The sequence below is a fragment of the Oreochromis niloticus genome, linkage group LG14, assembly GCF_001858045.2.
Source record: "Oreochromis niloticus isolate F11D_XX linkage group LG14, O_niloticus_UMD_NMBU, whole genome shotgun sequence".
Lineage (NCBI taxonomy): Eukaryota > Metazoa > Chordata > Actinopteri > Cichliformes > Cichlidae > Oreochromis > Oreochromis niloticus.
Window position 1 is genome coordinate 3213490 of NC_031979.2, and position 14949 is coordinate 3228438.

The window sequence follows — 14949 nt, forward strand, 5'->3', positions numbered from 1 at the left end:
AGATTATTAATCATGACACGCTGCCAATGTTTTCATTTACTGTAAGCTATCAGCAGCCTGCGGTGTACAACTTCATAGAAATGGAAGTAATTATGCTGCTTTCGCCATCTTATTCAACATAAGATGCACTCCTTTCCATTAATACGATGATCTCACATTACCATTACTGACTCTCTTTCACACATCAGGCATCTGATATAGTCAGTTTAGTTCTGTTAACATCATTGAAAAAACAAAGTTTTTCACTCAAAGCTAAGCACATGTATACATCATGAAGACATGGACTAACAATGTCAACTTTCTGCAGCTTTGCTCTATATTTGTTTACTGACATTCCACACCAATGAGTGCACACAAAGGTTACAGAAGTAACTGAACCTAGTGAAATAAGAAACAGTGGTGATCAAAACTCAGAGAGCAAAAATAACATCTGTGGTCAAAGTGAAAAAAGGCTACTGTGGTGTGCCAGAGGCCCTGATTACATAGTGTTCCTGTGCACCAAGCTTGTCACTGGCAGAACGGGTTTTTTATACTTTGGTCTTGTGCTTTACAAAGATGGGGATTTTCTTTTTTGTACTTTTTTCCTTGTTTTTTTCTCTTTTTGGGGGAGGGGGGGTCAGACAAAAAACAGAAACTATCTCTTAGATAGTTATTGTAATTCAGTTTCAATGAATGATAAGTTCAGACTTTGGAGAACCAAGAATATCACGTATAAACACTGAATCTGTTGTTGGGTAACTATGCTGAGTATTGACAGGTATAACTTGTAGATCCTGACATATCTGTGAGTGAGAGATGCGTTTTTGGACATTGTGACAGATGTTGAAAAAAACCAAACAAATACTCTAATAAATGATACGATTTACTTATATTTCCACTGGTTTTTCTAAATTCAAAATTAATGTTGCAGAGCTTTGAGTTCCACATTAGTTTAAGCAACAAGGATGTACCATAAGTATTTTAACTGGGTTATGAAACTACTAAACTAGAAAAAAAACAAAACGAAAACAAACTTTTTATATATTTTTATATTTTTCACATTGTTTTAAAACTGATAAAAGTATAACTGGTACAGGAAACTGCACTAAAACTTTCAACTCTAGACAACAAAACTGACAAGAGATTTTTCAACTGAGAGGAAAACAGGTCGTCACTTGGACGTTTCTTACTGCATTTGCACTTTTTAGAGTCCAACGAAATCGTTAGATGAGGTTCAAGACTGGTCTCTGTGAGTTACAAATCACAAAGGTACAAATTTAAATCCCCCCACTATAACAGCAGTAGCTGTGGAAGGTGCGAGAAGCCATTGTGCCTCTAATGATAGAGTAAGGTACCCTGTTTTTTTGAGAACAGAACAAAAAGAAAAAAAAACCCCAAACAGCTCATAAATGTTGAGATTTAAAATGGTTTACTAATAAAAGGTGGAACGACTGACTTTAGGATTATCTGGTCATAATTTAAAGATGAACTGATAAAGAAAATGGCTGCATCCCATTGCAGATGTTTCCCACAATGCAACGCGTGCAGTTGTGTGACAATTCAAAGCAGTGGCAGGCAGTCACAGGGGTCAGCTGTGTGAAGAAATGTGGAGGCTCCAGCATTTGGCTAAAAATGACCGAGTGTAGCAATCTTACCCTATTCTTATTCTGAAATATCTGAATTTTGTTCTCTTGGCGGTTTCTTTTCCCTTTAGAGGAATATATCGTGTACCTTCAACACACAAGAACACAGACTCCTTAGAAAGACGCACACACACACAAAAACTTAAGAGTCTTATGTTCCCTCATTTTCTCCATCTCGGCTCACACAAACACAGAACTCCTCCTTCTATATTCCCTGTCCGTGGGAGCCTGAACTAATCTCCCATCTGCCTCGGCTCCTGGTACACTGAGTGCTTTCATTCCTAACGAGGGCCTGATGAATTTTCTTAAAGGCGGCGATGGGCCAAATTGGAGCTGATATGTCCCATCCGGCAGGGTGGATGAGACCATAAGACGGAGCCTTGTCCTACTGCCATGTGACAGCTAAACCAGGCCAAAGTGAAAGAACCTATTAGCACTAACTGGTCAGTTTACTGTGTATTAGGATTGCTTATTCTATTACCATGTGTGTGTGTGTATGTGTGTGTTGATGAAATCAGGGGTGGGGATGTAAGTAGTTAGAGGATGCTCTAACCCTTTAAGAGATCATTTCAATGTAGGTACTAAAATCTGTGAGGGACAGTTGGTTGTTGCCACAAACACACAATAGATGCATTGTACTCTAAAATGTGGCTGCATCCATGTAAAAATGTGACTAATGTGCATTTGTTGCTGCATGTAGTCAGAATATAAATGTATATTCAGGATGTATGAGATATGTAACTTTGAGTGAGACAGCATAAGGTGAGGGAAAGAGGGCATCAGATGAGCTCTCTGGATGGGTGGTTCTAGCACACATCCACACAAGCTTGAGGAGGGTAAGAGAGGGGGGCATGACGCGTCAGGCTGGAGCCACGATTTGGTTATGTGTGTGTTGTGCAAGTGTGAGGGGGTTGATCCCATTGTGTATGTCAACAAGCCGTCCCATTCAGCGTCTGTGTGGCTAAATTCTGCTAATGAGCGTTGCCTCTGGCTGGGCCTAGCACGGGTCTCATCACGGCTAAGCCCTTCAACACACACACACTCGAAGCTGAAGGAAAGGGTTGGGGGTTAAGGGTGGAGGGGCCGTAGTAAAGGAGACGGGGAGGTAAGAGGCTGTGAACAACAGAGGGAAAAACAGACAAAAGGAAAGAATGAGTCAGGATGAGACCTCATCAAAAGATGACAAAATGTGGCCGCACTAAATGTGACTATTTTTATGGCAAAACATTCAAAAGGAACAGCGGTTCTGGAGTTTCCGCTCAAATACGCCTCACACCGGAGAGGAAAATCCTCCTAGTTTATACTACAAGTATTATATTACTATGTTACTGCAAAAAGAGAAGTTTTCTCCAGGAATAATTATATGAACCAAACTATGTCTTATCTATCAGATCAGAGGTGGAGGAAACTTGGGACCATGATGGGCTTATTTGACCAGCTGAAAAACAAAGTAATAGAAGTGCATCTCTGATACTAGACTGAGCTTAAAGATTTGTTAACCGCAGACAATGCATATGACATGAATGTAAGTGTGATGACATACATAAATACAATCTTACATAAAAAACATTTAAAAAGAACTCGTCTTTAGGTTCAACCAAAGGGCCCAGAGCTGAATGTACAGATGAAAAAGTTTCTGGTGGTTTCAGCAGAGCTAAAGTCCAAAAGGGATTAAGGTAATGTTAACGAACTGTGTGACAGGATGTAAATGCTGATCTGTGGCTACACGTTCATCTCCCACTTACTTCTGTGAACACCAGGCTGATGACGTTTAAACTTGCCCTGAATCATTTTGTGTCACTTGTTGTGAACAACTGCACATCATCCCCTTTAATATGGTAAGTCTCTGCAGACATGTGAACCTACAGAGCAACAGGATGAATATGGACCCAATGAATCCTGTCCAAAAATGTCTGTGGCTTTAAACCAGCTCAGAAAGTGAAAAACTGGTCTTAGATTACTTATAAATTAACAAACAAATGAGGGTAAAATAAGCAAAAGAAAAAAATAACATTTCATACATCTTTAAACCAGGTCAGATGACGGCTGAACAGTTTAGCAAATGGAACAGCAAAACAAACCAAACGGAAAAAATCTCCACGTTTATTTCTTCGGTAATTCACGGTATGTCCATGTATCCAATAAAGCGTGTAGCCACGTAAAATAAAAGGTACACACAGTCAGAGTGTCCTTAGCTACATTAGATGAACCACTTTAAAGAGCAGGAGAAACAAGAAGTAAATCAAACAATAAATCAAGGCAGTCTGGTCACGTGAGCCCGTGTGCAGAAATATGGAAGATGGGAGCTAGGAGAGCTGGGGGTGAGAAAAGGAGGGCATGTCATCCTCCATCAGCACAACGAGCTCTCTTTTTTTCTGTTCAACACTTTTTCTCTACCAGCAAGCTATTTCCAACCCATGGTGTGTGTGTGTGTGTGTGTGTGTGTGTGTGTGTGTGTGTGTGTTTTAGAGCGAGGGAGAGTGAGTGTGTGCTGGAGGTGAGGTTTGGGGCTGGAACCATTAAAGCTCTGTTAAAACACTTCTGATGCTGTTGGCTGATGCCGAAGCAAAAGGAGAGTGAAAAAAGAGAGGAAGTGAGACAGTGAGGGAGGGAATAGACACTCAGTGGCTATCTCAGCCCGCCCAGCAGTCCGCTGGCAGCCTGTCAATACTATAAGCACAGAGGTGCGAGATGAGTCAACAACCTAATTCCAACATCAAACTTTCATGGGCAGCAGAGAGGAAGAGCAGGAGGGAGAGGGAGCAGAGAGGTTTTCTGTTAATGCTTTCTCCATCACCTGACCTTCACTCCTCCAAACCTTTTAAAAACTGTCCCCTTTTACACACTCAGACACATTCGGTGCCAACATACAAACTCGGGAGAACGCACTGCAACACTTTTAAAGTTCTGACCTGAGGCTGAATTACATTTGGAGCGTTTTAGCAACATATAAGAGTGACCCTCTCACGCCGTCTCGCTGCTGCCCCACACTTTGCACAATCTCTCTCGCCCAGACTCAGAGAGTGCCGCTGGCTTTATTTATTTAATATGGCCTGAGAGAAGAAGCAAGCTGGGTGAGCTAAGAAACTGTTTTAGGAGACTGGCTTTTAATGGCTTTCTGACACCCTGGGGTGGTAGCGGTTCGGCGGCAGCTTGGAAAGAACACCTCTTGAGTGGGAAATGATGTTTGTCCAAGCTTGTTGACCTGTAGCGTGACTGTATGGAAATGTGTTGTGGTCATGGGAAGGACGGAGTGCTTTAGATCACAGGCTAGAGGAGGAAGTGCTGCAATGGCTGTGAGTGCAATTAGCAAGAAGGGAAATGGTGTTACAGACAGAAAAACAGAGACTTTAAATTCTAATGGGATCGTATGGAGCTGAGCAACTTGAGATACTCATTATACAAGTCTGCTGCTACACATCTGTTTATGCTACACTATATATTTTCTGCCAGATTAGTGGATTTAATCCTTTAACAAACACTGCAAAACAGCAGTTTACTTACTTTTCTGTTGCTTATAGAAAAGTGCATGCTACACTTTGAATCACTGTGTAGCACAGAGCAGAACTTTTTAGATATAAAGTGGTGAATTCAAAGGCATCAATTATTTGTTATTATTTTTGATATCTGCAGATCAATAATACATCTTTTTAATACTTCTAGATCAAAACTATAATATTTATTAAAGTTTAATATTTCCTCCAATGACGGCAACTTTAGGGAACAGGGTGGGGGTTGGCTATAATAACCATTTGCTGGTTAGGAAATAATATATTTTACTACACATGCAGATTTAGAGTATGTGGAATAATGAGGCATTGTATTTTTAAGAATTCTCCAGCCTCCTAGTTTTTGTATATGTGCCCAAAGCCATAATTTAATCCTCTGTGACATTCACACATACTTCCTGTTGCCTATTTAACACAATATGAACATGTTATATGTTCTTAACAGTGCCTGAAACAGATCTTTTTCTTTTCTATTAAGTTGGTTACTCACAGGAAGATTTCTCTATTTGTGAATGGTGGTTCCCATCTTGGTTCACTCAGTTTCTATTTAGGTGATATAAAACCTGGATGTAGCCAGTGAAACTGAACTCAACGTTTTAAAAGAAATGGGGTTAATCGGTTAAATTATGATTTAAAAACTGCATTTTGTATTTACTCTGGTTATCTTTGTCTGACATTAACATTTGTTTTATGATTTAACTTTGACAAATATGGAAAAAAAAAACAAAAACAGAAGAAATTGACAAACACTTTTTCACATCGTATCTTCTGTGGATTTGTTCTCCAGATAAACAAGCAGGAGTCAGTTAAAAACAGTAAATCGTGATGGTGTCTTGTGTCGCTGCTACAGTGCAGCGCTGTTATTATAAAGCTCATGGTGATCGCTGACAACACTTATGGTGCTGCTGTTGGGGACTCCTCTGTGGAGTGAGGGCACTTAGAGGACAGGGTGCTGCAACAGTTGTGAGAGGCATTTATTGTGCAGCATGGCAGGGCCAGTGGTGTGGGTGAGCAGTTGTAAGGCAGTGGAGATGATACGGGGACTTGCTGAGGGGAAGTATTTAGGGAACAAAGAGGGAATGATGATATTACAAAAACATGAAAGTTTAATTCTGCTTCCTCTGGAAAAAAATGGGAAATGATCCCAAATGTGTCACAAATCCACTGCTGCACTAAAACCGCTTTGTTCCAGTGTCACAGTCGATGATGTAGGCATGTCTTCTTCATGGCATAGAGATATTACCAGATCTTAATTGGGAAAGTGAGCCCTTGTTTACTGGCCACACTGGGATGGTGAGCTGGGCTTCTGTACCGAGTTTATGTGGATCAAAAGATCAGATTTCTGGTTTAGTGAAGAGTTAAAGATGTTTATTTATGGCATGAAGGTGTTTGTTGGGTGTAACAGTGCTGCAGTGATTAGCACTGTGACTTCAAAGCAATAAAGTCCTGGGTTCAATTCCACACCCACTGTGGTGTTTTATGTGCCTGTGTGGGTTCTCTCAGGCTTTCTCCCACACCTCAAAGACCTGCTTGTTGGGTTAAATGTTGATTTCAAATTGGTCGTAGGTGATTGATAGACTCACAACTCACGACATGTCTCAGCTCTACCTCGTCTTTTGCCCTGTGACAGTTGGGATAGGCACCACTTTAGCTTACCCAGCTGAACTGGGTAAGCTGTTAAGACTTAGACACATGAATGAAGACATACGCTTCTGGCAATGATTTAACACTATACGGGAAAGATTTGAAATAACTGTAATGCTATAAAAGTGTTTCTGCCTTTAGTATAATCACATTGAGATCTTATCAGGAGCATAAGGACAGCGTTTTTATCCCTTTTCTCTACAACACACACCTGTGTCAAAGCTTCTTTCCTAATACACCGCTCTCTGCTCTGCAAAAAGTGCATAAAAAATACAAAATCTTAAATAACCAATGAGGTACAATAATCACATAGCAGACATACTATCTGTACATGCTGAATACTGATAATACAAAGAAAAGGAACCAAGGTTAAGTAAGTTATTTAATTATTCATATGGAGATAAAAAATATCTCCAAGCCCTATTTCATTGTTGCTGGTCTACAGTCAGGTTACCGTGAGTGAGTGTCAGTCAGTGCCACTCAGTTTCATCTACTATTTATGTGATGAAGGTTCTTGAGCATAGCTACAACAGTGAGTACAGGTACAGAAGGAATGACATTACTCCATTAGACTACATCTGATCTTTATAAAGGTGCAGATTTTGGAGAAAACTATATTTTCTTACCACAAAAACCCCACATGTGATCTATCAATCTATGCTCTGATGATGTGCACAGATTCTCTGAAAGCTGCTGTATTGTTCTAAGCTATTCTAAAGTGAAATGTAATGTTTAGTCATGCTTAACTCTGATTTATGGTAGCTGAACCTCCCCAGAACCAAGCTCAGACAACTTAACCACAACACTGTCAAAACCATCGCATTAGCAAGCAGAGGAACACACCCTGCTTGGTAAATCACATTCTCTGTGGCTGCTGATGTGCGGGAAAACGCTGACAGCCAACTTCATTTTGAAGGTCCACAAGTTCTTTGAAGGGCCAACTGTAAAACATCGTGTCAGGGGCTCGGCGGTTGGGGGTTTTGGCAAATGACGATGACAGAAAGGCAAACAAACAAGTTTGGAGGGTTTCTCTAAATGTTCTGGGATGACTGTGTGATGGGCATGGTGGGAGAGGGAAGAGAGGAAGGCAGGGTTACGGAAAGGAGTAAAGGAAGACATGGGAGGAACGACTGGAATGGTTGACAATCTGCAAGTGGGACTGAGAAGTGTAAATTAGAGATGTGACGAGATAGAGATATTAAATAGTAAATAGATGAATAGGAGGTGTCACGACTAGGCCAGCACTTGGACTATTTTTGGGCAGGGCTTCTGACAACTCAGATTTAACCATGTATTGTAAGCCTATCTACAATGACACATGTAACCTGAGGTGTGCAAATAAGCATACTGTTCCCAAACTGGACCTGGGAACAATATGCTTATTTGCACACCTCAGTTTTGAACACATCTACATAATCTTGCACATGTCTTTGTCCTGTTTTGTCTACAATATCCTGACTCATAACTTGAACCTGGTATTCAGTACCTACAGCACAATCCACTTTGTACTGTCTCTGTCCTGTCTTTGTGTATTGTACATAGATATAGTTAGTAACAGTACCTTTTTAGCTCTGTATTTTAGCCAAATTTAGCAAGTTATTATTTATTTGTAATTTCTAGTTTTATATCTCTTGGAGATGTATTTCTTATATTCTTATAATCCACCTGTATACTGTGTATATTGTTGTAGTGACAATAAAGACCTTGAATCTTGAACCTCAGAGATGGCGATCCTGAACAGATGCTTGCCTGGTTGGGAAGTGTACCATACAAATGTTTTAGTTTTCATTCCAATCTTCATCCGTTTGCTTACTTCAAGGTAGGAGTGAAGATAAACAGTGGGTCATCAAAAACATGGAAAATAACTACAATTGCAATTACAGTAGTGACATTAATTACTGCACAAACCTGAACTAGTTTAAATATAGAGCACAATGTTTAGTTTTCTAATTCTTTTCACAAACTAATATGCAAAGTATAGTTACATGATCAAACTAAGCTGATGTAATATTAAAGCTGACAGTCGGGAGTTTTTGCAGCTTTATAGGATGCTAACCAAAACTACTGAAAAAAAATGGTGACATTTAAAATGAATAAATGCATTTGGATATATACCACTTTCTTGCAGACTTAAGAAACGCAACGATGACACGATGTAATGAATGAATCGTGCTTGCTTTGTTTATATTCCTGGTCTAGCAATATCTATTTGAATTTGCCTTGCAGTCACATTATGGTGCACTAAAGAAGAATATGTGATGTTGGGCAGGAGATTGGCACATTTTCATCATGAACAGGACCGAGTTCGACGCTACGCTGAAGCTGATGTTCGTCTACTCATTGGCCTAAAATGCTGAGTGACCCTGGTGCGGGGTCATTTTCTTCTCAGCCCTGCTGTCCTCCTGGGTCAATGCTACACTGTCCTGGGGAGAGGCAAGTGCTTGCATGAATAAGTAAAGACCGTTGGGGGACCAAAGTCCGTTGGCTGACGTTTCCACCCCACTGAGTTTTAACACATTAGGAAGCCCCACTGCCAGTAATGAGCCAGAGACAGAGGGATGGAGATGAGGGCTATGGTGGGTGAGAGAGAGAGAGAGTGCGCTCACATCCTCAGAGCATAACTCCCCATGCACACTAGACTGTGTCACTCTCAACCTGTTACTGTTGTGCAAATGTTACTTGCACGTCATGCGAAAAAGATGGCGGCCCTGATTGGTCACCTTTTATGTAAAATGCTTCATAATTACAGGGTAAGGAAGATATTTTCTTCAGTTTTTTCATATAAATCATGTTAATATCCACTATAGCCAGCAGAAAAACAGTTTCATTTAGGTACGACTGTTAGTTCCTACTAACAAGCACCACAAATGAGATAATACATGGACAGGTTTAGATATAAAGTCTTGTGGGATTATTTGTTGTGCTCACATCTAATTAAGCTAGCTCGGCACCGCTTTGTTGGAGCAAACTTTATGAGCAGTGAAGCTGTAATTAAAATAGAGGTTTCAGGTCGTTTCAATTCACTGGATGCTTTCAGAGGATTCATCGGGCTCTGACCAAGGGAGTTCATACTGTAGCCAAGGTTGTGTGTTGTTCTTTAGAGAAAGAATGTGTGTGTTTTCTCCTCATGTCAGCCCCAGTGCCCCTGTGCCCTGGCCTCTCTTCCTCCCCCACTGTGTGCGAGTTTATTCACAGGAAATGCAGGGGAGCCTCATGGGTGGCTGGGCTGATGCGAAGTGACGTGGCGTCTCCAGCGAGCCAGGAACTTAGCATGTCAGGCAGGTCAGCACGGGGCAAGCAGACAGTCGATAAAATATTCAATACAGCACTCCCAGTTCATGGATCTAATACCTCGAAAAGCCCCCCTCCAAAATCCAGAGGAAAAAAAATCATCTTCTCTCCGAGCTCTTCTCTTCACACCGGTTGGCTGGGTGGGTTTATCAAATTCGGGGTGAAAAAGCCTCCTGTCAATGAAGATCTAACCGAGACTGATAGCAGAGCTGGAGTGGATACATCTTTGCAGGATGTCTTATGGATTTCCAACCCCTCCCTTTTTCCATTCTAGGGAGGGAAAGCTAACCTTATTCAAAGTGAAAGTTCAAAAGTGCGCTGTGACCTTTTCAAGCCTGGGCAACGGTCGAACGACACTTTTGGTCCTTTGATTTTTATTCCAGAAAAACTCTCCAGGTTGATTTTGCTTGTACTTTCTGTGCACTGCATCTTCCCAAAGCCCCGAGGACGAGAAGAAAACATACGGCAGAGTTTGACAGTGTAGTGAGAGGAGTCTGGAAGGCTGGGCCCTGGAATGTCTCGTGTCACTTTAGCGCAATCAGCGCTAATCCCAATTAGTATCACTCAACTGCACCGAGGGCGCATCACATCAACTCAGCTTCTGCTTAGACAGTAGCCCTCCGTGGACCGGGCGGATACAGTGAAACACCAGCTGCTATCGGCCTGTTTCGCTGATTAACCCAGACACTAAGATGTTGTTGCTGTGTCTTTTGACTCCCGAGCCGCCGCCGCCTCCTCCTTCTGTTGTCTTCGGGTAGCTTCCGTCTACTTACATTTTTAACAAGCATCTCCTCTGTCTCAATCTCTTTTATTGTGTCGTCTGAGTGTGTGGTATTTTATTACTTACACTGCATAGATTGGTTGAGTACACTGGATCAGTGTTACCCACTCAAACGGTTTTCCTTTCTCCCTCTGAATAATTAATGGAAATGGATGTTTAAGGACAAAGGCAGTGAAGACTCCATTAAGAGGCAAGATGTTGAGAGGTGCTGACTTCATCATTGAGGTTGTTAGCGCCAGAGTTAGCGATTCAATTCAGACAATATTTGAAGACAGGCGTGGGCCTAGAAATACTCTACATTTCTGATGACAAAACAGCAAACGGCACTAAGACCTGGAGCCGCTCACTCTTAAACCCCATATCGTCTTAGCGGTCGACGAGATTTCTGGCGTATAAGCTTTCACTGGACACCTGCATGGGTTCTGGGTAGCCTAAAACAGTATTTGTACCAACAAGCTAGCGTGGACAAGAGGGGTAGGGTGAGAACGCAGCTTTTACGGAGCACAATTGGGAGCTAACCTAAGTGATAAAAATAGCTCGTTTTGGCTGTAAGGGATTTTGTTTTTGCTTTTCCAAAGGCACGTCATAATACATCCCAGAGTTTCAGGGCCCAGCAGCTTTCAGATACCTATAAATAAATGCTTTTCTGAGCTTCACTTTTCTCCCTCTTACTCGCAGACACACGCTGGAGCCAAAGAGATAGACTTTTCTGATGAAAAACATTCCAACACGACCGGCGCCATGAAAGGGAACTGGATGGTGGTGGTAAGGCTTTTAAGAAGGACTCGAGCACCATTTTCACTGCCACCGTTTTCACAGAGAAAGAAGCCCCCTGCACTCTCCGAGGGTTTAGTCTGCTGAGTTGCAGACAGATATGAGCTACACTGTTCTTGAACACAACATGCCCCAGACTTTAAGAAGCAATGAAATTTAAACCCTCACTTCCTCATATGTTTTGGGGGTCAAGAGCAGACTTCTGTGTCCTGGCTGTCCTGCTTTTACGGTTAGAGACAGAATAAGAGAGACTCTTACCATGTGACACAAGCACTCTTTTCTAGTCTTACTGACCACCCAGAGGATACCGGGAAGGAAAGCCTGTGTGGGTGAGGGAGAACATGCAAACTCCACATAGAAAGACGTTCTAGCTGGGTTCTAATCACTCTACTGCCTTTCTCCTTACCTTTTACTGAAGTTGGAGGTGTTGAGAAATAAATAATAGAATAACTCTAATAATTCTAATATTTCGTCTTATCAATGGCAGTTTTTAAAGAGACAAAATTAATGATGAGCAGAACTGAGTTTTAGTTTCAGCGTATTAGTGTGGCCATCCACAACAGTCCCAGTTTCTCGTGCACACACACAAACATCAAAATAGTACAATTACACAAAAAGAGAGTGGGTAAGAATAAGAATAGTAATCAAAACTAAAAACTAATAGTTCTAAAAGTATTTTATTGGCATCATTTTTGGAAGTTATAAGAGAAGAGGCTGGTGTTGCTGACTTCAGGAATGCTGTCATTTCAGAGTTGTAAACGGAGTTGGCCTTCACCAACAATGGGGCATATTTTGTGAGACGCTGGGAGTCAATAGCAGGCGTCCGCCGTGACAAAGGGCCACTTCTCTGGCTCCGTGAGAAAGGCATGTTAGTTCAGCTCTTTGATACAGGACACTGTTTCTCTGACCACCATTCATTACCATGTATAACAGGCAACTCAATGGACATTACGCATTAGGCATAACTTGGGACTCCTACACACAGGCTGTATTATGAAGGCCCGAGAATCGGGCTTCTCTAAACACTCCTAGGTGTCTCATAAAAACGAGCTTCAAGAGGAACAAACAGCCGGCACGAGAAAAAAAATCCTGTGTTCTGCGTGTTCTCGGCTGGATTCGACTCCACTGCCGAGACACGAGCTGTCTCCAAGCCCAGGGCTTTGGCAGAGCATCGGAAGAATAACATGGCAGAGGCATCCACATTTGTTTCCACTTATGTTACATGATCTTTAAGAGCCTAATTTGAACAAATCCCCTGGTTCAACCGCACACTGTACTTTCAGAGAAGGCTCTTAACATATGTACGCTGGGTGTTAATGTCATGCTCAAAGTAAACAGCACAGATGGTCAGGGCTGGGTAGAGCACACCCTATTTCTGGCCTTAACTATGTCTAGTCTTTTATTAAGAAACCATATGAAATGAAACGAGAGCTACGAGGTCTGCTGTGACCCTGTCATTTCTCAGTTGCTGTAATACGTTTCCAGCTCAGTCTCGCAACTTTCTTCATTTTATTATTGAAACCGTTATCGTCACCATTTTGCAGCATAGAAGCTAACATCCTTCACTGTATAACAATAAACTCTAACACTAACAATACAAAGCAGATAGCTGCTGCGGAGAGTACTGTAAGAGCCAGCAAATATAAAAGCTAACGCAGACCTGATTAGCTCTGGCTTCAAAGACTGAAACCCCAGCAGTTCAAAACTTCTGTTTGTAAAAGGCAGCCAATCAGACGACAGTTGGCTTAAAGGACGAGGAGCTAAAAACGATGTGTTTCACTAGTACTAGTACTACTATAGTACTTTAAAAATATTTTTTAAAAGTAATACACCCAGAATGAGATCAAACCAAACAAATTTAGCAGTCCTTCACTGTTTGTGGCCTGTGGATGTTTTGTTATTTCCCTTTTAGCCTTTAACACACTCAGCACAGCACAGATCATTAAAAGCACCATGTGAAAGTCAGGACGTGAGGACGATGAAACAGTGCTTTTAAAAGCTGACAGAGAAGTGAGTGCTAGCACACTGCCCGGGGCTCTTTAACCACAGGAACGCTCCACTTTTTTTTTTCTTTGGTTTTGTTGCTGAGACACAGAAGTGTGAGAAATCGAAGCAAAAAACTTCAACCCTTGTCCCTTACATGGAGGGCACACTGTGGCTCCACACCTTACTAAGACTCCAAAAGCTTTTTCCTTTTATTTCCAACCAGCCCCCTCTACCTCTCCTCAGCTCACTGTGCTTCATTTCCCATTGCGATGTGGGTGTGTCTTTGGATCGCGGCACTTCTTCCAGTGCAGCGCGAGTGTACCACTGCTGTGGGGAATGCCAGCACCGTGTCAAAAAAGGAGGAAGAGGGTGAGGAGAAAAAAAGGGAGAGAAAAGGTGCTGGTAAAACGTTAATGCCTTGTCCTGTTCGATATCCATATCTTTGGTCAGGAAACATCAGCTGCCCCTCCCTGCCACGCTCTGATGCTAGAATACGTGATGTTGTGGGAGTCAGCTTTCTGTCTTGTCTGTTTTCTGTGTCCCAAACACAGCAAACAGAAACATTACATGTTTGGTTAGTCGCCATGCATGAGGAGTTCCTCCACCCTGTTGATGTGTCGTGTTTATATTACCTTCTTGTTGGAGTGTGAGCATCCTCACACTCTATTAGTCCCACCTTTGGCCATTTTGCAAATTTTATACATATATACAACAGACAAGGGTGACTCACAATCTATATATGAGCCTGCAAGTCTACCTGGGCTATAGCCTTGAAAGTCATAAGACACTTCAGAGACCTCTCACACCAGGAGGGGACCTCTTATTCCTGTTTGTCTGGTCTGGGGTAGAGGTCACATAAAGTTACATGAAAGAATCGTCAGGGTGGCTGGGAGACAAACAGGCTGGGATATGGATGTGTGTGAAAGAAAGGGGCTGGAGGTGGTGGTGTGTGTGGAGGGCGGGGGGTGTTAGGGTAATGTCTGGCAGATGACAGATCTGTGAATTCTTTCCTTGTGCCCACAAGGCAAAAGAAGTCGTGGTGTGGCGGTCACATCTTCAGAACACTTACAGTCTTTATCCCACTCTTCTTCCCCCATCCTGGGGGGCTCAGCCTGCTGATTACAACATAGAAGGCTATTCAGCAGCTGCCTCCTCCTCCTCATCTCCCTTCCTTTACACAGACATAACTGTCCTTCACTCTTAACCGATCTCCCCCTTCCTTCTGAGACGATCTGAAAACATATTTTGCAGTGGTGCAAACAGAACGGGAGGGGTGAAAACAAATGCCGGCCTGCTCAATTTATCGCATGGCACAAAAGCGGTCAGTTCAACGCCTCGTCCC

The 14949-nt window shown here is 42.1% G+C and overlaps 1 protein-coding gene across 3 annotated transcripts in view; it reads right to left on the reverse strand.

Annotated features, from left to right (window-relative positions):
• Nucleotides 1–14949, reverse strand: part of bcas3 (BCAS3 microtubule associated cell migration factor) — a 315717-nt gene that overhangs the window by 104532 nt on the left and 196236 nt on the right. The window contains exon 24 of one of the 3 annotated variants that reach the window (XM_019367613.2): nucleotides 13303–13934. The exons of the other annotated variants lie outside the window; for them this stretch is intronic. Coding sequence (XP_019223158.1) covers nucleotides 13852–13934 — 83 coding nt within the window. The 3' untranslated portion in view covers nucleotides 13303–13851. Of the gene's footprint in view, nucleotides 1–13302; nucleotides 13935–14949 lie in introns of those variants that run through there. 3 annotated transcript variants of the gene reach the window in all.